Below are 27,764 nucleotides of genomic sequence, written 5' to 3' on the forward strand. Positions count from 1 at the left end.
TGTGGATGGGCATCACCTAATGTGTTTAAGGCCCAGATAGAACAAAAAAGTGGAGGAAGGGCTAATTTGCTCTCTCTAAGCTGGGATGTCCATCTTCTCCTGCCCTCAGACATCCGTGCTCCTGGATCTCAGGACTTCGGGCTTGGACTGAATTACACTACTGATTTTCCTGGTTCTCCAGCTTGAAGACAGCAGACTGTGGGACTTCTTGACCTCCACAATTGTGTGAGCCAATTCCTGTAATAATCTCTCTCTCTCATAGCAGATTTTTGTACAAAAATAATCAGAAAATGATGCTCCTTTTCCATCTCTCTCCAGAAGCACTAACTGTTCATAAGTTGAAAGTGAATATAGTTTTTAATTAAAATTTATGAAAAATTTAGCAATTGTTCTCATTATATATAAAACAAAGCCACATAGTTATTATAGTTTAAACATAATTAAATTAAATTAAAGCTAAAGCTCCTTTGTCTTAAAAACTAACCCTTTCTTATCCTTAAAAAAATATTGTGAAATTTGAGAGCCCTCACTGAGGCAAACTGGGCAGTTGCCTAGTTTGGCTTTTTGTAAAGACATTTATTGGTATCCTGCAATTAGGCATTCAGGCCATTATGTTTACTGTAGAGTTGAGAAAGCTTATTCCCCAAACCTGTATACTAGCTCTGAGAAATTTAGGTCATGTTCCTCCTATGTCAATGTTTGAACTCAATCTGCGATCTTATGGAGGTAAGTAGGATGAGGAGGCAAAACAATGCCTCACTATTTTGTAAGGTTTGGAAATGGAACAGATGTCTCCTGATTAGAAAACATATTTAGCAATCTTATACACCGGCCTTTACTCTCAGCTCTTCAAATTTTCTCATGAAGACATGGTCCTCATGTCTTCTCTTGTTTGAGGAATAAGGAGAAGGCATTTATTACACATTTTCTGGGACTGGTCAGGATTAGCAAGACAATGAGAATGGAGTTCTGTGTTGTCTCTTGACCTTTGGGAAGACTGGAGTTAAGGAAGTGTGGGGTCTTGTGCAAATTACTTTGACCTTTTAAGCTTTTGGCTCTGTTTCCTAGTCTATAGGAATTATGGGGGATTTCTACAAAGGTAAGTGATGGTGGAAGAGGGGGTAGGGAGAATAGAGATTGGGATAAGGGGAAGAGGGAAGGGAAGAGAAGAAAAGCAAATACATGATTTCTTCTTAACCAGTTCATGGATTCAACAACTTCTGAGACTTTTTCTCATGGCTTTTTCTGATAGTCAAGAATATAGACTTTTCTTTGCCCACACGATGGCACTAGCTGCTTAGAAAACAGTGTAGCTAAAATCAGAAAGCCCGCAGCAGATCTCCTGAAAGCATGGAGAGTGAGCTGCAGCCGACGTTTAGAGCAATTAATAACACATTAGAAATTTTACTAACAGGGGTAATTCACATTGAGTTAATTAGAAAACAATTTTAAGACAGAGAAAGTGGGGGAGAAATGAGCGTGTGCAGACGCTGTCTCTCCGCCGCCAGTGCAGGGTGGCGAGTTTGCATGCTCACCCAGGGCTCCAATCTAGCGACGACCTGTTAAGGTTCTGCTCCATTGCCAGCTTGAGTTTCTTTACCGTCTAAGATGCATCTTGGATGGGTTAGGGAGGGATGTTCCCTTTTCAGTGTAGTGGAAAGAACGTTGTCCTGGGAGCTGGGAGATCGGATTTGTAATGCTATTTCTGCTACTAATTCTCTTCTGTGACATTGAACAGGAACACTTTGCCCTTCAGGAATAAATAAAACACATGCGTTGGGACAAGTAACCTCTAAGTTCCCTTCTAGTTCTGGCTTTCAAATTGGTGATATTAGAAGACAAGAGTTTTGCTAGTTAGAGATGTATAGATACATGCTTATGTATGTAATCTCAATGTCCGTAAACAGCATCTGCTGAATTATGATAAGAGCTGAAAATGCAGCGTTCACACACTCAGACCATGGCTGCAGGAGTAGATTTTGATTGTTATCAGCAATTGGAACTCATTGCTGTCTGGGAAGAGATTGAATTTGAAAAGGTCTCTTAAAAGGGCCTTTGGGAGCCAAGGGGAATAAGTGTAGGCAACCTGCTAAGGGGGGTTGGGGCTTGGATGGAGAGGCAGGTGAAAGCAGGGATGCAGGGAGCACATTGCCTGGAGGAGCAGGGCCAGTGAAGGGCTTGTCGGCACTTCCAGGACTAACCACAGCTAATCACTAGTCTGGGAGGTCTGCGCTCAAGGCTGGAGCTTGGCATCAAATTGTCCAGGCTCTAGTTCACCCTTTTCATTCTTTGTCTCTTGCAACAATTGGCCAATACATGTCGGCAGTGTTTTATTTTTAATTTGCTTGAAACAACATGGATCCTAGGCAGCTCTGTCTTTGCTATTTTAGGATGCAAGTTAAGGTTTGCTTGTCATGTGGAAAAGATTTGAAATAAAGACAGTGGATAAAATGTTAGTGTCCAGAGGGACAATGGGCCATTATTTAACTTCTTTTTTCCAGGTGATCCAAGGGAGGTCTTACTTCTCAATAGGAGACCAGTGACTTGATTTCAACACGGATGGGAGAAATTGGGAGGTGAAATTGAGAGAAACATGGAAATACTGGTGATGTATACAAATCCAGAACTTTTGTCAAACAGAGCAATTAGAAAACTGTATCTTCATATGCACCCAATATTTTGTTATGTCTCGTTTAAAATTCGTTGAGTACTTTATTTGTAAATATTGTGATTTTTCCTAATTATAAAAGTATACATGACTGATGGAAAATTGAGCAATACAGAAATCTATGTTAAATATGATTTGAAAAGAGAGAGAGAGAGAGAGAGAGAGAAAGCTCCTCCATTATCTGGTCTGAACCTCACACCCCCACCATTCTTTGATGAGTCCATTTGACCAGCTTACTTTTCCAAGAAAAATTGAAAAGGATTCCATTTATAAATTTTTGAGCTCAGAGAAATTTTCTAACTCTGCTTTGGAGGTTATGGGCAACCAACCAACTCTGTTCACCTTAGACTGTCGGTGCTAAACCAAGGAAAGTCCAAAACAAACCAGTGCATTTTGTCACTTTAGTTTCACGTAGCTTCCAAGTGAACCTACAGAACTGAAGCCTGATCCTTGAACTTGCTGCTTTGTTCTAATACTGTGGGATATTATTATTTTGCTCTTTCCTTCAAGGGGAAGCATGAACATCTGGCCTTTTCTTTTTCTTTCTGTAAGTCCATTGGAGATGCGAGATTTTAAGGAGCAGGAGGATGGGGGGGAAGGACACCTTCTTGCATGTAAGTCATGCTATGACTCCTCTCTACTTGACCTCATTGTGTAAGGAGGGCCCAGGGCCACAAAGCTTGCTTCCTGAGGGTCCTGTTGAACATGAACACTGTCTTCAGGAAATTATTAGCTCTCACCTGCCTTTCTCACCATGTTGCCTCAAATATGACCCTCAGGTAAAGGCTGCATCTCCTTGGGGAAAAACACACTGAAGCTCCTAGAAGCCACAGACCAGTTTCTCCTCTCCCCTAGTGTTACTGCAGTGGCTTCTGCCTTGTCTTTAGTGAGCAGCTGTGGCCCCAGGGCTGTTGTGTGGTTAAATAGGTCCAAATGTGAAAGAGTGGGAAATGTAAGAGGAGCGTCAAATGAGGGCAGCACAAAACAGTGAAATCCTTGCACCTGCCTCCTTGACAGTTTTTGCTGAGAATCAGACAAGCAAGGAATCTCTCACTTGTTAGCTGAACACAGAAAGACTTTGGGGATAAAGCTGGTCTGAGAATTATAAAGGGGTTTTGAAACAGAGACAGAGGTGTGTATACACCTATTCATTCTTGAATTATCTTTAGACTATTACTACAAAGTGGCTTTCATTATTCTCCTTTCATGGTATAATGGAGTGATTAAGAACATGAGCTTTGGAATTCCACCCCACCTTCACCAAGTAGTGGCTGTGTGACCATGGGCAAGTCACTCCATTGCTCTGAACTTCTGTCGCTTCTTTTTAGACATAATACTATCAAATGCGTATGATTGTTGTGAAAATTAAATGACACATAAAACACTTACAAGCCTAGCCCATTGCTCTCAGTAATGGGGACTAATATTATTAATCTTAGGTTGCAGGTGATGAGATTGAAGTTCATAAAGTTTAAGCAATGAATCAAAGGCCTGAGTCAAGATTTAAATCCAGGTCTGTTGACGTCCATACTCGAGTAATGTTTAAACTTACAGTAGCTACAAGGAGCATCAACCTTCCTCAGCAAGATTTGACCAGGTTGAAAGGTTCTGAGATTGTTTGGATAACATTTCAAGATAATAATAAAAAAATTCCATAGTGTTGTTAATATCTGATGAACATCTACAAAGAGGCAGACATCGTTTCAAGTATTTTCCTATAATAACTCTCATTGTATAACATTATTGACTCTTTGAGGTATATACTACTAGCCTTTCCTTTTTACAGATGTGGAACTGAGGCACAGAGATATAGAACCCTGGCAAAAGCTGGGGCTTATACTGACTGACAAGACCATTTCCAACCCAAACATTCTCAGGGAGGGAACTGGTAGCCAGTGCCCCAGCAAACTCTCACACATGGTTCTACACTCAGGCCCCCCTGAGCTAAGCTTCCTAAAGAGCCAGGTGGCAGCTGGAGCTGGGGTCTCCTGGCCCATGATTGGCTGCCATCATTTGTGGTTAGCCCTCCATGGTGGGGGAGGCTGGGAAGGACAGTGGAAGCTGATAAACAGCTCAGCAGCATGTTCTGAGAAACAAGAGAGCAAGGAGAGAGCAGAGAACACACTTTGCCTTCTCTTTGGTATTGAGTAATATCAACCAAATTGCAGACATCTCAACACTTTGGCCAGGCAGCCTGCTGAGCAAGGTAACACTCATACTTTTCATGCCTTGAGCCAAAATATTTATTACATTTTTATGTTTCTAACTAGAAGTGCTTGAGCTTTTTTTCCTTCCAGGTGATGAGGGGATGGAATGAGCAAAGCTACATCAATTTTTTTTTAATGTATGAAAATAAAAAAGGTACAAGAGGCCAAGTTTAGGGCCACTGAAGGTTCATAGAAAGATGCAAAACATCTGAATTACTATAAATGAATGCTATTGTCAGAGGAAAGGTTTAAGGAGTGCTTCTTGAATGAATGTGTACAAATCAGCAGAAGATAAGGTGTGAGACTCTTGGAAATAAATACTGGTAGTTCAGGCGAGAAAAATAATCAGGAACATAAATTCTAGGGTGGGAGGAAATGTATGGTTTCCCAGGTATTAACAAGTATTGCCAGGCATTTCCTGAACTAGATTGGCCTAAGTAGGAGACCAGTGTTTCTCAAAATATTCACTCATTTTAGAATCACTGAATGTTTAAAAATGCAATTTCTGGATTCGTTCCCAAACAGCCAGACTCTTTGGGACCTGATGATCTGCATTTCTTTTTAAAAAAAAATTCGCTCATGATTCTGATTTGTATTAATTTTGAGAATTGCCATGGTAGAGACCCTGCTTTGAGGTCATGTTCTTGAGTCAGGATTCCTGGCCAGGGATTGTGATGATATATTTCTCTTTCTGAAGTGGTTCATGCAAGAGGTTGTCTGAAGGAAGAGCAAGAATTGTAGTGTTATTTTGTGGATACTTGAGACTTATAAAAAGGCTTTTTATTTTTGTCACATTTTTGATACATGATGTTTGGCAAAAAACAGACAATAGTATTTGCAGAGTGAATGAATAAGTGGAACAGGTGTGATAATGAGAGGTCACACTTGAGCACACAGTTATTACTTGGAAATTGTGTACAGACTAAGTTGAAGATGTTAGGAGGGAAGATTGTGGGCCAAGTAACGGGGTGTATGTGTGTGTGTGTAGGGTGGGCAGCTGGGATGGAAATGGGGGGCTGCTGCTGCTGCTGTGCCCTGGCCTCCTGAACTAATGATATCACTCACCAGAAACTACTGTTCCTGCACTGTCCAAGCCACCCCAAACTAGTTTGTCAAAATGAATCTGTGCTGTGTGGAGGGAGGCACCCCTGTAGCTCTGATGTCAGATGGCAATGTCGAGATGGCAGTGGCCGTTGGGGACAGGGCTGAGCCAGCACCAACCACTCAGCCTTTGAGATCCCGAGGCTGGTCTACTGCTGAGATCTTTTGTTAGAAAAGAGGAGATCAAGCATTTGCAAGGTTTCTGAGTGTCAAAATATGAATCCAAGATAACTCTTTCACAATCCTAACTTCATGCTGTCTACAGGTCCATATTTTAGCCTGCTTTCTCCATGTTCATCCGAAAAGAAAGAAAAGCTAAGCGTGGTGGTCATATTTGAAATTAGCCAGATCTTAAGTTTTTCTGGGGGAAATTTAGAAGAAAATATGGAAAAGTGACTATGAGCACATATACATCTAGTCTTTAAAACAGTTTTATCCAAAATAAATGTATCACAAAATTAATAAAAATAGCTACTTGCTTGTTTTGAATAATTCAAATGATACAAAAATCAATAAAATAAAAAGTGCAAAAGGCCCTCTTATCAATGCCAATTCTATTTTTTTCAGAAATTAAACGCTGTTAAGATTTTAGTGTATATCCTTTCAGAATTCCTGTGATTTCATATATGTACAAATACAAACATATCTACATAAAGAGAATCCTACTATACTTGCTATTGTCATTCTATTCTCTGCTTTTTCATGTGAGCATCTTTCCATGTCACTGATGCATACAGAAATTGCACATATGCATCAGTGCATACAGAAAATTAAATTTTCTGCATGGTTTTCCACTGTATGTCTGGACCATAGTTTATTTAATAATAATGCCCTTTGGGTAATTATTTATATTGTTTCCTGCTTTTTCAAAGTAACAGTTTTGGAAACAAATCTCTCTCTCTCTGTCTTTATATAAATATTGTTGCATTCCTGTGGAAATGTTTCTATTGGATAACTTCCCAAAAGGAGATTTATTGCATCAAAGATAATATATTCAAAAATTTTAAAGACATTGCTAAATTGTCTAGTAGGCATTTTATACCAATTTATACTCCTCCCAAGAATGTATGGAGATATCTTAATTTCTCCATGCCTTCATTAATGCTGAACCATATAAGTAGTTTTAATCTTTGCTAATTGAATAGATAAAAATATCTAATCTAAGTCTAGTTCTTAAAAGTTCTATCTTCTACCAAAAGTAATACACGTCTATTTTAGGGAGTAAAAATCACAAGTAAGGATAAAAAATAGTGCAGCAATAAACACAGGAGTGTAGATGTCTCTGAACATACTGATTTGACTTCCTTTGGATAAATACCCAGTAGTAGGACTGCTGGATCATATAATAATTCTATCTTTAGTTTTTTTGAGGACCTCCACACTATTCTTCATAGTGGCTGTACTAATTTACATTCCTACCAACTGTGTATGAAGGTTCCCTTTTCTCTACATCCTTGCCAGCATTCATTACTGGTTGTCATTTGGATACAATCTATTTTAACTGGGGTGAGATGACATCTCATTGTAGTTTTGATTTGCATTTCTCTGATGATCAGTGGTGTTGAGCACCTTTTCATATACCTGTTTGCCATTTGTATGTCTTCCTTTGAGAAATGTCTATTCAGATATTTTGCCTATTTTAAAATTGGATTATGAGATTGTTTCCTGTAGAGTTGTTTGAGCTCCTTGTATATTCTGGTTATTAATCTCTTGTCAGATGCATAGCTTACAAGTATTTTCTCCCATCATGTGGATTGTGTCTTCACTTTGTGGATTGTTTACTTTGCTGTGCAGAAGCTTTTAACTTGATGCAATCCCATTTGTCCACTTTTGCTTTGGTTGCCTTCCACAGGAGTATTTAAATAAATGTAGTTTGGTAGATTTTGGTATAGTAATGCAGGCCAGTAGGAGGCAGGGGAGAAATGTGTAGGGAAGTGAGATAGTTTTAAGGACCATACAAACATGCCTTATGATTGACTTACTCAATGTGAAAGTCAATATTAAACTTGATGAGCTCTAGAGATGGTCATGCATTTTAAAAAGAATTACTCAAAATATTGTCTTGGAATACCAGAGAGCAAGTGCTTTAAGTATAGGCTGGGAAGTAAAATGCTAAAAGAATGAGAAGGCATTTGGGGTTGAGTTCAACCTAAGAGGCAGGGGAGCCACAGGGAAAGACCTAGCACCTGCCACAGAAGAGAATTAGGAAGCAGAATTGAACTATAAGCAATTTTGAGGTGTTCGTTGGGCTGCAGTTGAAATATTTTTTGAGGTTAATGAGACATTCGAAATGGCCGTGTATTGTTTAACTCTTGCATAGTCCTGCATAGGGAACAATCTAATAGGATTTCTCTGTGAATCAAGTCTTAGAAATTTGCTTTTAATTTTTATGAAAAACACCCATTTCTTTGTTTTTGAGACAGAGTCCTGCTCTGTCATCCAGGCTGGGTTGCAGTGGCGTGATCTTGGCCCACTGCAATCTCTGCCTCCTGGGTTCAGGCAATTTTCCTGTCTCAGCCTCCCGAGTAGCTGGGATTTCAAGTGCCTGCCACCATGCCCGGCTAAATTTTTTTGTATTTTTGGTACAGATGGAGTTTCACCATGTTGGCCAGGCTGGTCTCGAACTCCTGACCTCAAGTGATTCACCCGCCTTGGCCTCCCAAAGTGTTGGGATTACAGGCATGAGCCACTGTACCTGTGCCCCAAAACACCAATTTCTGATGTGTAATGCATATAAGATGGAACAAACTTCAGTAAAGCAGGGACTTGAAAAGAGGCTTTGGTAGCAACTGTCAGCATTAACCCTTGCCCCTCCATACCTCCTAATCCCACCCCTGCTCAAAGTATGTTCATCTAAGAATTTGTCTCCATAACTATGTGACCATAAAAATTCTCATCGATTTTGTTAGTTGATCAATTGAGGGAAAAACATATGTTACTTGATATAACTGGTGGGTCAAAAGAATTAACCCAGGCAAATTTGAGATAGGTGGATGGGATGATGGACTGAAAATACAGTTGCTCTTTTTCCAATTATGTATTAAGTAATTTGGGAAAGATTGATCTAATTGGGTCTAGAGAGTACACTTCACATGGCATTGTTAGACTTTTTTTCTGCATCGCTAGCGATCTGTGCATTACAACTCAAATCAGTCGGGTTTCCTGGCATATGTAATTGCCAATGTTTTTTACCAGAAGAGAAACATTACTCCCACCTCTTCTTATTATGTTACAAACTATAGTGCTAATGACCATCGACCAACAATGACTTTCAGGATGACCTGTGTGAGTTTTATCTGAAACCATGTGAATTTTTCATCTTAAAAGTCCCTTAGAATCTCAGTCTATGTACACTCAGGTTTGTTGCAGGTTTAGAGTTCCGTGTTTTTTGTTTCTCATGTAGACGCAGCCTTATAATTTACAACAGCATTCACTAATTAAAATTGTAAGCATAATTACTTTCCATGATACTTATTATTAGTTTGCATTCATAAAGCTCAAAATTCACTTCATCCTTTCAAGTAGTGAATAATTAGTTTCTTTGGGTTTGCAGCTTTATCATCCTTTTATGACCCATTTGGAAGAAATAAACAACCAACCTCCTGGAAGACTGCTTTAAAAAGCTGGAAATACATTGTCCAGCTAGTACAATGAGGCTAATACAATGTGGAAAATATTACTTTTCTTTGATTTTAGTAGCCTGTTTATCTTTCCATTTACTGAACAAATAACTATTGAGCACCTAATGTATACTGGGACCCTTGGGGAGGCAAAGATGAATCAAAGATTCTGTCCTTAAAGACCTTAAGGTTTTTGTGGAAGGAAATAAAACTTTACATGTATATATTTAAACACTTATATGTGTGTAACAGGTATAAGTAACCATAAACACTGTCAGAAGAGGAAATAACTCTATGATCAGCACCTAACATGATATATTAAGGTAGAAGATTTAATACATATCTTTTGGAATACATGAATAAATAATTGAATGTATTTATTTTTATTATTTATAAGATGCATCAGTGGGATATTGATATTGGTCTTAATATGACTTGTTTTCATTGTTCTCAGGTACCTCAGCCAGCATGGCAGCCTCTTTCCCACCCATCTTGGGACTCAGTTCTACCCCAGGTGAAATTCAGCACCCACATATTAAATTTTCAGAATGGAAATTTAAGCTGTTCCGGGTGAGATCCTTTGAAAAGACACCTGAAGAAGCTCAAAAGGAAAAGAAGGATTCCTTTGAGGGGAAACCCTCTCTGGAGCAATCTCCAGCAGTCCTGGACAAGGCTGATGGTCAGAAGCCAGTCCCAACTCAGCCATTGTTAAAAGCCCACCCTAAGTTTTCAAAGAAATTTCACGACAACGGGAAAGCAAGAGGCAAAGCGATCCATCAAGCCAACCTTCGACATCTCTGCCGCATCTGTGGGAATTCTTTTAGAACTGATGAGCACAACAGGAGATATCCAGTCCATGGTCCTGTGGATGGTAAAACCCTAGGCCTTTTACGAAAGAAGGAAAAGAGAGCTACTTCCTGGCCGGACCTCATTGCCAAGGTTTTCCGGATCGATGTGAAGGCAGATGTTGACTCGATCCACCCCACTGAGTTCTGCCATAACTGCTGGAGCATCATGCACAGGAAGTTTAGCAGTGCCCCATGTGAGGTTTACTTCCCGAGGAACGTGACCATGGAGTGGCACCCCCACACACCATCCTGTGACATCTGCAACACTGCCTGTCGGGGACTCAAGAGGAAGAGTCTTCAGCCAAACTTGCAGCTCAGCAAAAAACTCAAAACTGTGCTTGACCAAGCAAGACGAGCCCGTCAGCGCAAGAGAAGAGCTCAGGCAAGGATCAGCAGCAAGGATGTCATGAAGAAGATCGCCAACTGCAGTAAGATACATCTTAGTACCAAGCTCCTTGCAGTGGACTTCCCGGAGCACTTTGTGAAATCCATCTCCTGCCAGATCTGTGAACACATTCTGGCAGACCCTGTGGAGACCAACTGTAAGCATGTCTTTTGCCGGGTCTGCATTCTCAGATGCCTCAAAGTCATGGGCAGCTATTGTCCCTCTTGCCGATATCCATGCTTCCCTACTGACCTGGAGAGTCCAGTGAAGTCCTTTCTGAGCATCTTGAATTCCCTGATGGTGAAATGTCCAGCAAAAGAGTGCAATGAGGAGGTCAGTTTGGAAAAATATAATCACCACATCTCAAGTCACAAGGAATCAAAAGAGACTTTTGTGCACATTAATAAAGGGGGCCGGCCCCGCCAACATCTTCTGTCGCTGACTCGGAGAGCTCAGAAGCACCGGCTGAGGGAGCTCAAGCTGCAAGTCAAAGCCTTTGCTGACAAAGAAGAAGGTGGAGATGTGAAGTCCGTGTGCATGACCTTGTTCCTGCTGGCTCTGAGGGCGAGGAATGAGCACAGGCAAGCTGATGAGCTGGAGGCCATCATGCAGGGAAAGGGCTCTGGCCTGCAGCCAGCTGTTTGCTTGGCCATCCGTGTCAACACCTTCCTCAGCTGCAGTCAGTACCACAAGATGTACAGGACTGTGAAAGCCATCACAGGGAGACAGATTTTTCAGCCTTTGCATGCCCTTCGGAATGCTGAGAAGGTACTTCTGCCAGGCTACCACCACTTTGAGTGGCAGCCACCTCTGAAGAATGTGTCTTCCAGCACTGATGTTGGCATTATTGATGGGCTGTCTGGACTATCATCCTCTGTGGATGATTACCCAGTGGACACCATTGCAAAGAGGTTCCGCTATGATTCAGCTTTGGTGTCTGCTTTGATGGACATGGAAGAAGACATCTTGGAAGGCATGAGATCCCAAGACCTTGATGATTACCTGAATGGCCCCTTCACTGTGGTGGTGAAGGAGTCTTGTGATGGAATGGGAGACGTGAGTGAGAAGCATGGGAGTGGGCCTGTAGTTCCAGAAAAGGCAGTCCGTTTTTCATTCACAATCATGAAAATTACTATTGCCCACAGCTCTCAGAATGTGAAAGTATTTGAAGAAGCCAAACCTAACTCTGAACTGTGTTGCAAGCCATTGTGCCTTATGCTGGCAGATGAGTCTGACCACGAGACGCTGACTGCCATCCTGAGTCCTCTCATTGCTGAGAGGGAGGCCATGAAGAGCAGTGAATTAATGCTTGAGCTGGGAGGCATTCTCCGGACTTTCAGGTTCATCTTCAGGGGCACCGGCTATGATGAAAAACTTGTGCGGGAAGTGGAAGGCCTTGAGGCTTCTGGCTCAGTCTACATTTGTACTCTTTGTGATGCCACCCGTCTGGAAGCCTCTCAAAATCTTGTCTTCCACTCTATAACCAGAAGCCACGCTGAGAACCTGGAACGTTATGAGGTCTGGCGTTCCAACCCTTACCATGAGTCTGTGGAAGAACTGCGGGATCGGGTGAAAGGGGTCTCAGCTAAACCTTTCATTGAGACAGTCCCTTCCATAGATGCACTCCACTGTGACATTGGCAATGCAGCTGAGTTCTACAAGATCTTCCAGCTAGAGATAGGGGAAGTGTATAAGAATCCCAATGCTTCCAAAGAGGAAAGGAAAAGGTGGCAGGCCACACTGGACAAGCATCTCCGGAAGAAGATGAACCTCAAACCAATCATGAGGATGAATGGCAACTTTGCCAGGAAGCTCATGACCAAAGAGACTGTGGATGCAGTTTGTGAGTTGATTCCTTCTGAGGAGAGGCACGAGGCTCTGAGGGAGCTGATGGATCTTTACCTGAAGATGAAACCAGTATGGCGGTCATCATGCCCTGCTAAAGAGTGCCCAGAATCCCTCTGCCAGTACAGTTTCAATTCACAGCGTTTTGCTGAGCTCCTTTCTACGAAGTTCAAGTATAGGTATGAGGGAAAAATCACCAATTATTTTCACAAAACCCTGGCACATGTTCCTGAAATTATTGAGAGGGATGGCTCCATTGGGGCATGGGCAAGTGAGGGAAATGAGTCTGGTAACAAACTGTTTAGGCGCTTCCGGAAAATGAATGCCAGGCAGTCCAAATGCTATGAGATGGAAGATGTCCTGAAACACCACTGGTTGTACACCTCCAAATACCTCCAGAAGTTTATGAATGCTCATAATGCATTAAAAACCTCTGGGTTTACCATGAACCCTCAGGCAAGCTTAGGGGACCCATTAGGCATAGAGGACTCTCTGGAAAGCCAAGATTCAATGGAATTTTAAGTAGGGCAACCACTTATGAGTTGGTTTTTGCAATTGAGTTTCCCTCTGGGTTGCATTGAGGGCTTCTCCTAGCACCCTTTACTGCTGTGTATGGGGCTTCACCATCCAAGAGGTGGTAGGTTGGAGTAAGATGCTACAGATGCTCTCAAGTCAGGAATGGAAACTGATGAGCTGATTGCTTGAGCCTTTTAGTGAGTTCTGAAAAGCAACAGGAAAAATCAGTTATCCAAAAGCTCAATAACTCAGAACAGGAGTAACTGCAGGGGACCAGAGATGAGCAAAGATCTGTGTGTGTTGGGGAGCTGTCATGAAAATCAAAGCCAAGGTTGTCAAAGAACAGCCAGTGAGGCCAGGAAAGAAATTGGTCTTGTGGTTTTCATTTTTTTCCCCCTTGATTTATTATATTTTGTATTGAGATATGATAAGTGCCTTCTATTTCATTTTTGAATAATTCTTCATTTTTATAATTTTACATACCTTGGCTTGCTATATAAGATTCAAAAGAGCTTTTTAAATTTTTCTAATAATATCTTACATTTGTACAGCATGATGACCTTTACAAAGTGCTCTCAATGCATTTACCCTTTCGTTATATAAATATCTTACATCAGGACAACTTTGAGAAAATCAGTCCTTTTTTATGTTTAAATTATGTATCTATTGTAACCTTCAGAGTTTAGGAGGTCATCTGCTGTCATGGATTTTTCAACAATGAATTTAGAATACACCTGTTAGCTACAGTTAGTTATTAAATCTTCTGATAATATATGTTTACTTAGCTATCAGAAGCCAAGTATGATTCTTTATTTTTACTTTTTCATTTCAAGTAATTTAGAGTTTCCAAATTTAGAGCTTCTGCATACAATCTTAAAGCCACAGAGGCTTGTAAAAATATAGGTTAGCTTGATGTCTAAAAATATATTTCATGTCTTACTAAAACATTTTGCCAGACTTTCTCCAAATGAAACCTGAATCAATTTTTCTAAATCTAGGTTTCATAGAGTCCTCTCCTCTGCAATGTGTTATTCTTTCTATAATGATCAGTTTACTTTCAGTGGATTCAGAATTGTGTAGCAGGATAACCTTGTATTTTTCCATCCGCTAAGTTTAAATGGAGTCCAAACGCAGTACAGCAGAAGAGTTAACATTTACACAGTGCTTTTTACCACTGTGGAATGTTTTCACACTCATTTTTCCTTACAACAATTCTGAGGAGTAGGTGTTGTTATTATCTCCATTTGATGGGGGTTTAAATGATTTGCTCAAAGTCATTTAGGGGTAATAAATACTTGGCTTGGAAATTTAACACAGTCCTTTTGTCTCCAAAGCCCCTCTTCTTTCCACCACAAATTAATCACTATGTTTATAAGGTAGTATCAGAATTTGTTTAGGATTCACAACTAATCACTATAGCACATGACCTTGGGATTACATTTTTATGGGGCAGGGGTAAGCAAGTTTTTTAATCATTTGTGTGCTCTGGCTCTTTTGATAGAAGAAAGCAACACAAAAGCTCCAAAGGGCCCCCTAACCCTCTTGTGGCTCCAGTTATTTGGAAACTATTATCTGCATCCTTAGGAATTTGGGATTTGCCAGTTGCTGGCAATGTAGAGCAGGCATGGAATTTTATATGCTAGTGAGTCATAATGATATGTTAGTGTTAATTAGTTTTTTCTTCCTTTGATTTTATTGGCCATAATTGCTACTCTTCATACACAGTATATCAAAGAGCTTGATAATTTAGTTGTCAGAAGTGCATCAGTGACATTATCTTTAATTGTATGTATTTGGTGCTTCTTCAGGGATTGAACTCAGTATCTTTCATTAAAAAATACAGCAGTTTTCCTTGCTTTTTATATGCAGAATATCAAAGTCATTTCTAATTTAGTTGTCAAAAACATATACATATTTTAACATTAGTTTTTTTGAAAACTCTTGGTTTTGTTGTTTTGGAAATGAATGGGCCACTAAGCCACCCTTTCCCTTCATCCTGCTTAATCCTTCCAGCATGTCTCTGCACTAATAAACAGCTAAATTCACATAATCATCCTATTTACTGAAGCATGGTCATGCTGGTTTATAGATTTTTTTACCCATTTCTACTCTTTTACTCTATTGGTGGCACTGTAAATACTTTCCAGTATGAAATTATCCTTTTCTAACACTGTAGGAACTATTTTGAATGCATGTGACTAAGAGCATGATTTATAGCGCAACCTTTCCAATAATCCCTTAATCAGATCACATTTTGATAAACCCTGGGAACATCCGGCTGCAGGAATTTCAATATGTAGAAACGGTGCCTATGGTTTTTTGCCCTTACTGTTGAGATTGCAATATCCTAGACCCTAGTTTTATACTAGAGTTTTATTTTTAGAAATGCCTATTGCAAGTGCAATTACATACTCCAGGGAAATTCACCACACTGAATCGAGCATTTGTGTGTGTATGTGTGAAGTATATACTGGGACTTCAGAAGTGCAATGTATTTTTCTCCTGTGAAACCTGATTCTACAAGTTTTCCTGCCAAGCCACTCAGGTGCATTGCAGGGACCAGTGATAATGGCTGATGAAAATTGCTGATTGGTGGGTGAGGTCAAAAGGAACCTTGGGATTAATAAACATGAACTGAGAAGCAAGAGGAGGAGAAAAAGATGTCTTTTTCTCCCAGGTGAAATGGAATTTAGTTTTGCCTCAGATTTTTTTCCCACAAGATATAGAAGAAGATAAAGATTTTTTTGGTTGAGAGTGTGGGTCTTGCATTACATCAAACGGAGTTCAAATTCCACACAGATAAGGGGCAGGATATATAAGCGCCAGTGGTAGTTGGGAGGAATAAACCATTATTTGGATGCAGGTGGTTTTTGATTGCAGATATGTGTGTGTCTTCAGTGATTGTATGACAGATGATGTATTCTTTTGATGTTAAAAGATTTTAAGTAAGAGTAGATACATTGTACCCATTTTACATTTTCTTATTTTAACTACAGTAATCTACATAAATATACCTCAGAAATCATTTTTGGTGATTATTTTTTGTTTTGTAGAATTGCACTTCAGTTTATTTTCTTACAAATAACCTTACATTTTGTTTAATGGCTTCCAAGAGTCTTTTATTTTCTATTTCAGAGAAAATTCAGGTACCAGGATGCAATGGATTTATTTGATGCAGGGGACCTGTATTTCCATGTCAAATGTTTTCAAATAAAATGAAATATGAGTTTCAATACTTTTTATATTTTAATATTTCCATTCATTAATATTATGGTTATTGTCAGCAATTTTATGTTTGAATATTTGAAATAAAAGTTTAAGATTTGAAAATGGTATGTATTATAATTTCTATTCAAATATTAATAATAATATTGAGTGCAGCATTTAAAAATTAACGTCTTTTACTTTGAGAGAAATACAGAATAAATTTGGTGGTCTTTGGATTAAAGGACAATAGAATAATGATTATGTGTAAAATTTATCCTAATGTAGGATGAAACAATTTTTTCCCCCAGATACATAGGATAAATAGTAAATCTTTTTGTTTGTTTATTAACTTTTTTGAGACTGGTGAAAATACAGACTTATTCTCCAGAAAATTCACATACTTATTGTATTAGGCCATTCTTTTTTCTTTGTTTTTTTTTTTTTTTCTTTTTTGAGACAGAGTCTCACTTTGTCGCCCAGGCTGGAGTGCAGTGGTGGGATCTCGGCTCATTGCAAACTCCACCTCCTGGGTTCAGGCCATTCTCCTGCCTCAGCCTCCTGAGTAGCTGGGACTACAGGTGCCCACCACCATGCCTGGCTAATTTTTTGTAATTTTTAGTAGAGACGGGGTTTCACCATGTTAGCCAGGATGGTCTCAATCTCCTGACCTCGTGATCCAACCGCCTCAGCCTTCCAAAGTGCTGGGATTACAGGCATGAGCCACCACACCTGGCTTATGTTAGGCCATTCTTGCATTACTATAAATAAATACATCAGACTGGGTAATTTATAAAGAAAAGAGGTTTAATTGGTTTACAGTTCTGCAGTAAGTATGGCGCTAGCATCTAATTCACCTTCTGGTGAGGCCTCAGAAAGCTACAATCATGGCATAAAGGGAAAGGAAAGCAGGAGCATCACACGGCGAGAATGGGAACATGGGTGAGGAGGTGCCACACAATTTTACACAACCACATCTCATGTAAAACTTGCTGAGCAAGAACTTGCTCATTATCATGAGAATAGTACCAAGCCATCCATAAGGGATCTGCCCCCACAATCCAATCACCTCCCATCAGTCCTGACCTCCAACATTGGGGTTACATTTCAACATGGGTATTGGAGAGGACAAATATCCAAAGCATAGCATTCTGCCCCTGGCCTTCCAAATCTCATGTTCTCCTCATATTGCAAAATACAATCATCCCTTCCCAACAGTCCCCCAAAGTCTTTACTCATTCCAAGTATCAACTTAAAAGTCCTGAAGTCCTAAGTCTAGATTCTCATCATTGGAGACTCAAGGCAAATTTCTTCCTGACCCTGTAAAATAAAAAACAATTATTGACTTCCAAGATACAATGGTGGTACAGGCACTGGATTGATATTCTCATTCCAAAAGGTAGAATTGGCCAAAAGAAAGGAGTAATAGGCCCCACACAAAACCCAGAAGGGCATACATTAAACCTTAAAGCTCCAAAATAGTGTCTGTTGACACCATGTCCCACATCCAAGGCATGTTTCTGCAAGCGGTGGACTTCCAATGCCTTGGGCAGCTCCACCCCTATGGCTGCGCAAGGTGCAGCCCCCACAGCTGCTCTCAAGGGTTGGAGTTGAGTGACTGCAGCTTTTCCCTGTGGAGGTTGCAAGTTGCAGGTAGCCATACCACTCTTGGGGCTAGAGGATGGTGGTCCCATCCCACAGCTCCACTAGGCAATAACCTGGTAGGGACTTTGTATAGGGCCTCCAACCCCACATTTCCCCTCTGCATTTTCCTAGCAGAGGCTCTCTGCAAGTGCTCACCCATAGAGTAGGCTTTTGCTTTAGCACCCAGGTTTTCTTGTACATCCTCTGAAATCTAGGGTGAAGCTGCCAAGCCTTCTTCTCTTCTGCATTCTGAGCACCTGCAGGCTTAAAACCATGTGGAAGCTGCCAAGGCTTATGGCTGTGCCCTCTGGAGCTGCAGCCTGAACTGTATCTGGGGCCCTTTGAGCCAAAGCTGGAGCTGAATGGCCTGAATGCAGAGAGCAGTGTCCAAAGGCTGTGCAAGTTAGCAGGGCCCTGGGGCTGGCCCCTGAAACCATTCTTTCCTCCTAGGCCTCTGGGCCTGTGATGGGAGGGGTTGCCTCAAAGATCTCTGAAATGCCTTCAAGACCTTCCCATTGTCTTGGATAGTAGCACTTCGCTCCCTTTTAGTCATGCTAATCTCTTTAGCCACTGGTTGCTCTGTAGCTGCTTGAATTCCTCCTCTATCACAAAGCCAAGCTGCAAATTTTTCAAACTTTTACATTCTGCTATCATTTTAAATATAAATTCCAAATTTAAGTCATTCCTTTGCTCCTGTATTTGATCTTAGGCTGTTATAAGCAGTCAGGCTACATCTTAAATACTTTGCTGCATAGAAATTTCTTCTACTAGATACCCTAAGTCATCACTCTTAAGTTCAACCTTCACAGATCCCTAGGATGTGGACACAATGCAGCCAAGCTCTTTGCTAAGGAATAACACAGGTGACCTTTACTCCAGTTCCTAGTAACTTCCTCATTTCCATCTGAGACCTCATTAGCCCTGGCCTTCACTGTCCATATCTCTATCAGCATTTTGATCATAACCATTTAACCAGTCTCTAATAAGTTACAAACTTTTCCTCATCTTACTATCTTCTTCTGAGCCCTCCAGGCTCTTCCAATTTTAACCTTTGCCTGTTACCCAGTTCCAAAGCCACTTCCACATTTTTCAGGTATCTTTATAGCAATGTCCCACTGCTTGGTACCAATTTTCTGTATGTGGCCATTCTTGCATTGCTATAAAGAAATATCTGAGACTTGATAATTTATACAGAAAAGAGGTTTATTTGGCTCACAGTTCTACAGGTTGTAAAGAAAGCATGACACTGGTGTCACATACTGAAAGTGGGAGCAAGGGGTGAGAGTAAGGTGCTCCACACTTTAAACAACCAGATCTTGCATGAACTTTTAGAGCAAGAACTTGCTCATTATCATGAGGACAGCACCAAGCCATTCGTGAGGGATCTGTCCCTGTGATCTAATCACCTTTCACCAGGTTCCACTTCCAACACTGGAGATTACATTTCAAGGTGAGATTTGGAGGAACAAACATCCTAACAATATCACTTATACACTCAAAATTTTGGTCAGAGTTGTTGACTTTTCAGGGTCACTCAGAAAATGGCAGAACTGGCTACAGTCCAAGTGCTTTTAGTCAGTGCTTTTAATAATAGTAATAATAGCTACCATTTTCCAAACTTTTTTTTGCTAACCACTTTGCATACATTTTCTTATTTGATCCTTTTGAAGTGGATACTCCTATTATCTCCATGTTACACTTGAAATAACTGAAGCTTATCTCAGCTAGAAAATGGCAGAGCCACATCCACACATTTTTAAGTGCCATAGACCCACCTTAACTGGAGGCTTCCCAGCTCCCTTCCAGTCAAGGCTGAGATTCAGTCTGGCTGTCTCTCTACAGCTATACCATTTTTAAAAAAATATTGAAACATGTTTGTATTTGTAGGTAAATAGCCCTGTGGCCCAAGACCCAAGTGCCCTTATGCTACTCTCACAGCCCTTCTCCATCTTTCAGGAACTGTGGATCACTCCACAATCCAGCAAGTAACTTGCAGCACTGCTGGAGGCCTCTGGACCTGGGTTTTTAAATATTTGAATATTTGAGTGCTATCTCTACCTTTCAGAATGTAGCACCTTTTTACCTTTTAAGACCCAGGTAAGGTCTGCATCCTTCTCACCCTTTCTAGTTACTTCAGCCTATATATTAAATACATATTTGTAAGATGCCTTCTATGGGCAATGTGGGCTTGGCACAGGAGATACAGTGGTGAAGAGCATAGACAGTTTCTGCTCACGAACAGCTAGGGAGAGATAGACTTCAAATCAACAATAGGACTCTAAATGCATAGCCACACACTAGTAGGTGTTATGAAGGAAAAACACTAAACGTGATCAGAGCACAATAGGTGCATTATGAAGTATGATAGGACAATAGAATTTAACCTGCGGTATCAGAGAAAGCATCTAGGAAGAAGGAACTTTTCAGTGGAGACTGGGAGAATGAGTGGGTGAGGTCAGGTAGGTTACCTGGAGTGAGAGACCTGGAGTAAACTTAGTCTGTGGGAAGACTCTGTGAGGAGAGAGCAATTGTCAGTGTTTAGGACCTGAAGGAAGGTAAGTGCACAGGAGCAGCCTGAGGGAGGCGCTGCTCTGGAGAATCAGGCAGAGGTTTTATCATGCAGGACCCAATGGACTTGAGTCCCACCAGAAGTGCAAATGGAAAAACTACTGAAGAGTTTGAGGCAGGCCATGAGTCGATCCACACCACACCAGCAGTGGGGCACAAGTGAAATGCTTTCGGAAACTATAAAGTGTGAGGGAATTGATCCAAGTTTAAGAAGTGTTATGCATATAAATCTAAATGACGGAGTAGCAATTTCAAGCATTTTTTTTCTCTTCAATGATACACTGCCTCCTAATTCACATGTCTCACTTTAGATGACTGTGCCTAACTCGAGGCAGGAGGAGATGAAGGAAGGTTCTGCAGTCCTTGATAGCCTCATTTTTAAAAATGAAGTCAGTGTTTCTTTCTCTGGCTTTTTTCCTTGTTTCTTTGGAAATTTTCTTTTTTCCCCCTTTTGGCCTTTATATAATCTTTTTCTTCTTTTTGATGATGACAACATATTTGTGCCATTGCAAAATACATACCAACTTACTTGGAGGCCAAGACCTGCAAATTATTTTTATACTAAGGTCTGATCAATGTCTAAATAAATACCTAATCTCACATAGATTTTTTCATCTTTTTCCTCAAGAAACTAATACATTTTCATAATAGAAAATTGATGATTATCCATCTTTTGCACACACACAAACCCTACCTCTTTTGCGTTATCACTATACATTTTGCATAGCATTTCAAATAGTCTTTTCTACATTTCCAGTTATCTTGGTCACAACATCTCTTCAGCAGGGCAAAAGAAAACAAAGGTAACTTAGAAATATTTTAGCCCAATTTCTTAATTTTCCCAGTATATCCCAAGTTAAAGGAAAAATGAACTGTTATTGCATGGACAGCCTGGACTACACAGTTTCAAATTTGTCACCCATTGCTATGAGTTTATTATTTTATTGTCCACAACTCTCTTGTCCTGCCCCTTTTCCCCATTCTATAGTGAGAGTATTGATTCACTAAAGGTGAGTCTGATGTTTTATATTTCTTTGGCAGTTCTCATAATATTTAATGTGAATCTTGGATTTTCAATAAATGCTTACTGATGGATACCCTGAATGAGCCTACTGGTAGAGGAATTGAGCCGTGGATTCAGGGGATTTTTATTCTTAACCAGCCTCTTAAAAGGACTGGTATTGATAACTTTTCTATTCTCACAAATTGTGATTTAAGTGAATACACACATTTTTTTGGATTGATATCTGGAGACAGGATGAAGAATTGCTTTTCTTAGAAGTAAGTGTGCAATGTTAGATGTTTCTTGACAGAATTAGGTTTGAAAAATGTGCTATCATCTATGGTAACGTCCAAGTCAAAAAGCAGTATTCTATGCTAGAGTGGAGTTTTGTGGCATGTAAGTAATTTGGAATTCTTGTCACTGTGTATTACAATGGCTGTCTATTCTATTAAAATTTACCATGATATCTATTTTAATCCTGTGTGATCTCTTTTCACCAGAAAGGAGAATAAATATAACCTAAGAGCTCATCTCCTTCTGTGAATTTTGCTGTACTTTTGATTTCCAAGTTCTGTGAGATATTTTAATTGATCAAGATATTTGGAACATATAGTTTATTTCCACAGCTCCCCCTTCATGTATTAAAGAATCAGAAAGATAGTAAGACAATAGCTGCAGAAGTGAATAAATTTCAGTCCCTATAGAGTGAACTTAATTTAATTCAATGAACATTCATTGAGCAACTATAATGTATGAGAAGCTATGCCTTCTGTTAAGAACATGCAACTGAGAAAGAAACTTTTCTTTCTTTTAAGGAGCCCATTATCAAATAGCTTCTCTATTTGAAGATCAGGCATATACATAAATGTTTATAAGTTGACAGGTGCTATAAAAAGAGATGGTTTGGATAGAGAGGTGAGTATTCCACACTTTTTAAACAAAAGGCTTTACAGAGAAGAACTAAATCTTGAAAGATGATAGTTATTAACCAAGGAGAAGGACTTTTCAGGTGGAGGATTTCCAGCATTGATAGAGAATGAGTACTAGCAGTGTGTGTGTAGAGGGAAGGATGGGCCTACAGAATCATATTTTGCCTTAGTGAGACATTTGGATTTTTTTTCCTCATGGAAGATGGGAAAGCACTGAAGAGTTTTCATCAGTGAAACAACAGATTTTTATTTTTGAATGTTCATTGTGGTCTCAGTACAGTTAGAGGATTGGAAGGAGACAAGGTGAAGGCAGGGAGACCAGTTAGGAGATTGTTTAAATCGTAAAGGCAAAAGGTAATAAAAGGTAATAAAAGCAGTGGCAATGAATATACACAGTGTGTATATTAGTCCATTTTGACACTGCTGATAAAGACATACCTGAGACTGGATAATTTATACAGGAAAAAGAATTTAATGGACTTACAGTTCCATGAGACTGGGGAGGCCTCACAATCGAGGCGAAAGGCAAGCAGGAGCAATTCTTGTCTTACATGGAAGGCAGCAGCAAAAAGAGAGCTTGTACAGGGAAACTCCACCTTATAGAGCCATCAGATCTCATGAGACTTATTCACTATCATGAGAAAAGCAAGGGAAAGACCTGCTCCTGTGATTCAGTTACTTCCCACCAGTTCCTCCTATAACACATGGGGATTCAAGATGAGATTTGGGTGCAGACACAGCCAAACCATATCACACAGCATGTACTTTTGTTTTAGCTTACAAGAGCTATTCTGGTACCTTTCATTACTATTTCAGGGTAAATGGGGCTATTGCAGTTGGGATGTTTAAAATATATACTGTGTCAGATGCTGGCTAAATGCTTGTCACTTACAGTTCCCTTTTATAGACACATAGTTAAACTACATTTCCCAGCCTCCTTGCATCTAGGTGGGGCCATGTGACTAGCTTTTGCCAATGAAAGTCAGAGAAAATGATTTTATCATTTGCAGGCTGAAACATTTACAAGTGAGTGTGCCTTCCCCACATTTTCTCTTTCTCTTTCTTTCTTTTTTTCTTTTTGTATCTGAAGTCTTGGGGGACACATGATGGAGATAAAGATGGTAGAGTTGCCAAACAGAAAAAGCCTGGATCCCTGAGACAAATCTTGGAGGAGAGTCACTCAGGTGAATAACCTGATAAGAACACCTGCATTGGATTTTCCATGAGCAAGAAATAAACTTTAAACGACTTCCTGAAGGGTTTCAGAGTTTTTGTTACAGCAGCTAGTGTTAATTATCCTAATACATATTTTCCTGTTCTTACCTTTGCCGTCAGCCAGAAGTTTGTTGGTTTCATTTAAGCTCATATCCCTTGCTTCTTTAGTTGCTTTAAGCTTTTACTCTCTCTCTCTCTCTCTGTGTATATATATATATATATATATGTGTGTGTGTGTGTGTGTGTGTGTGTATACATATCTATGCAATATCTATATAAACACATGTATATTTAGCACTAGGCACTCTGCTGGATACTGGAGATTGAATAATAATAAACAATTAAGATATCTGTCATGATGGAATTAAGAGATAAGAGGAGGAAAAGAGAAGTTATAAGTAATTATAACAAATGTAACAAAGTATAATTAGTGTTCTGCTAGATAAAGGATACGTCACTTTGGTTACTCACAATAAAAGGCAGATGCAACTCAGTAATGTATTTAATTCAATTCAGCTTAACAACACTTTGCCTAAGGTATACCAGGCATTATATTAAGTACTTGACATAAAAATTATAAAAAACATTGTTCTAGTCCTCATGAAATGCATAGTTGGTTAGAAGAGTCAGACACTTAGAATACTTACCAAGTAGTACTTTTTTACTCATTTAGGTGTAACAACAGAAATAATTACAAGGTGTTGAAGCAGTACCAGGGAGGATGTGATGGACCCTGTGTTGTATAATACTGTGAGATAGTACTTGACTAGTTTTCCTCCTAGATCTTTCTTTTATTCAAGATTTGAGTGTGAAAAGTCTATGCTTTGGGAGCTGGTGCATTGGCTTATTCCCATAACCCTAGTACTTTGGGAGTCTGAGACAGGAGGATTGCTTGAGGCCACAAGTTCAAGATTAGCCTAGGGAAGATATGGAGACCCCATCTCTGCAAAAAATAAAACTATTAGCTGGGTATGGTGGTATGCACCTGAAGCTCTAGCTACTCGGGAGCTGAGGTAGGAGGATTTCTTGAGCCCAGGAGTTAGAGGTTGCAGAAAGCCATGATGGTGCCACTGAACTCTAGCCTTGTGTGACAGAGTGATACTCCCTCTCTAAAAAAAAAAGAAATCTAAAAAGAAGAAAGCAAAAGAAAAAAAAGAAAAAGAAAAAATAGTCTATGCTTCATGGGGAAATGGAAAATATTAGCATTATGTTTTGAAGAGTATCTGATGAGTAATAGCTATTCTGTCATGCCCTCAGTCATTCAGTATTCATTCTTTCATGCAATAAATATGCATTTGGTAAGCATGATGACAAGAAACTGTTTCCATACCTAGATAAAGATTTTTGAGAAGTGAATTTGGGACAAAGATGGAGTGAGTAGACAATGTGGGTCCCAGGGAAAAGAACTCTTTGTACAATATACCTTGGGCTGAGCTGTGGAGTTGGGGAGAGCAATAGGAATCCCAGATTAGTTTCTGGGAGTCAGGAGCAGTGAGGATGTGCATCTTACTTCCGTGATAGGGCCCGGGAAAGCAGTAACATCCAGAGGTGAAATGGTAGTGATGTGTGTTTAGCCAGTGATAGTTCGGACGAGAATCTGTGGTCCAGAAAGCTGCAAGAGTAGTAAGATGAGCCCAAGAAAGGTACAGAAATAGACAATTTCCTAGATGGTCCCAAAGAGACCATTTGGCCATGCTGGGAAAGGAAGAGGCTAAATGATCTCCTTGTCATCATGTGAGCCCACCAGAGACCCAGAAAGCAGCATAGAGAGGGCTAGACATAAGGGCGACTTGCAGTGAAGACTGGGCTGCAATTCAGGATCATCCTCCAAGTCTGATAATGGCAATGGATGTTGTAGCTGAAGTTAATGAGGAGGAATGATGACCCTAAGGACCAGATACTTCACCCTTCCTCACCGCTTTCCTGACAACTCAGCATTATATTTCTCCCTGGAACTTGGATGAAAGGTTGGGTGAAAATAGGTAGAACTCTAAAATTGTTGAAATTGTATTTCCAGCATACAGTCAAAGAGATGCATAATACAATGTAAGCTGAGTTAGAGAAAAATACAGCCAGGTTTATTTCTTGCACCCTGAGTATGTAAGCTGTAAAAGATAGTGGGTTCAGAGAAGGCTTCTAGAGGGAGGAGGTATCTAAACTAGGATGTAAAGAGTGAATAGAACTGGGCCAGATGGACCAGGGCATTAGCAGGAGCTGCAAAGTGCAAGACGGAAAGTATTCTCTGTAGAAGGAACAGCTTGCTCAAAGGCCCTGGGGTTTAAAACAACCAGGGGTACTCACTAGGAGTGTTATCATTTTGGCATTTTGGAAATTGAGCATAAAGTGTGAAGTGAGTAGTGGGGCTAAGAAATAAGCCAGGAGGGAACAGGTCAATGGACCATTCATACTATGCTAAATGAGTGATTTATCTCTTTACCAAACTTCATGTTCTTCGTTTTATCAATTTATGGTCTACCAAAAAGAGTATTATTTCTGACAAATCTGATCTTATAATTCGACTTTCAATGCAAGATGAGATCACATACCATCAATTATATCTTCTAATCTAGATTGTTTTATTAATCCTCTTATTAACCATAATTCAAGACCATTAGTCTTCTTCCCTTCAGGCTACCTAAAATATTTTTGTGTAGTCCTTGATGATGTGTCGTCTAGATTTTGTATTTGTCAGTTGGAATGTGTATTATGTATGTTTATTATGGTAAAATCTCTGGCAAATACCCTCTTAAATAATTTTTACTCAGAGTGTCTGGATTTATTTCACAATGATAGAGAATAATGAAACTATGTTTTTGAACACAAATATAACAAGAGTATACATTATTTTTCAGTTTATAATAATGTGCTTGGCCCTTATAACTGCTTACTATATGGGCAGAGCAGAATATGATTTTATTTTGCTGATGAAAAATTGGATCCCTGGCCCCTGCCTGCCTCTCTGGGCTCATGCCATTCCACCCCTACTTGTTTACTGTGTTTTAACAAGGCTGACCTTTCAGTTCTTCAAATGTAACAAGCTTCATCTCTCCCCAGAGCCTTTGGAATAACAATTTCTTTTTCTTTACACTTTCCCTTTCCCCTAACACATTGAACTCACCTGTACTTACAGATGTGTATAGTCCCCTAAAATGATTACCCTTGGAAGCCATATACTTATTTCTTGATACTACTCCTGTAGTCTTGTGCAAACAATTTTGAGACTTTCCTTTAAAACCCATTCATAAGCCATATCAGAAAATCCATTTTGTTAGCTTGTATTCACACTTTGTTTTTGACCTAAAGTGGTAGTGTAATACTGAAAATCTCACTCTGCTAGATTTCAAATGACACTTGTCTGTTTCCAGAAATTAAATCCATCTTTAATGAAGAAAGAGGTACAGCTGTTGAACATCTTCAAGGGAATGAATCATGGATTCTGAAGGTGATTGATCGAAATGTGAGTCCCTGAAACATTTTAGGCAAAGGCAATATTGTTGAAATAGGTGTCTGCTCTTCTAACATGGCTCATTTGAATGTTTGCATTAGCTTATTAGAAAAGCAGTGACCATTATCTTAAAGTCACATCAAATAAACTGATTGCTGAGATGACATAAAAAAGACTTAATTGTACTCAAATATATAATCTGTATAACCAATCTGCATGCTCTTGAAACACACACACACACACACACACACACACACACACACACACACCCTCCCCCAAAAGCAGCTATACTGGTGAGATCTGAGTTTGACTATGAAACTCAGTGAGTTCACAACTGAATCACTTAGATTACCATATCTGGATCTCATTGGCTACAAAATAAATATGTGGTAATAATTCTTTAGCCACCAAATCACTGCAGACAAATCAAGAAGAGAGAATATACCTACTCCTTGGGGAAATTTCACTTTTGGACTCAAGGATATTTTCGCTCCAACTTGTGCCATTTTCTACTAACAAATAGAAAAAAAAATCAAAGTGGAGTGATCCTGAAAAAATTAGTTTAA

At 39.7% G+C, this 27,764-nt stretch overlaps 1 protein-coding gene across 1 annotated transcript in view; it reads left to right on the top strand.

Moving 5' to 3' along the window:
* Positions 1-16,520, top strand: part of RAG1 (recombination activating 1) — a 63,463-nt gene extending 46,943 nt beyond the window's left edge. The window contains exon 2 of the mRNA XM_055355540.2: positions 10,051-16,520. Within this exon, the coding sequence (XP_055211515.2) occupies positions 10,065-13,196 (3,132 nt within the window). The 5' untranslated portion in view covers positions 10,051-10,064 and the 3' untranslated portion in view covers positions 13,197-16,520. The remainder of the gene's footprint in view (positions 1-10,050) is intronic.
* Positions 16,521-27,764: the final 11,244 nt, after the last annotated feature.

Source organism: Gorilla gorilla, chromosome 9 (genome assembly GCF_029281585.2).
Source record: "Gorilla gorilla gorilla isolate KB3781 chromosome 9, NHGRI_mGorGor1-v2.1_pri, whole genome shotgun sequence".
Classification (NCBI taxonomy): domain Eukaryota; kingdom Metazoa; phylum Chordata; class Mammalia; order Primates; family Hominidae; genus Gorilla; species Gorilla gorilla.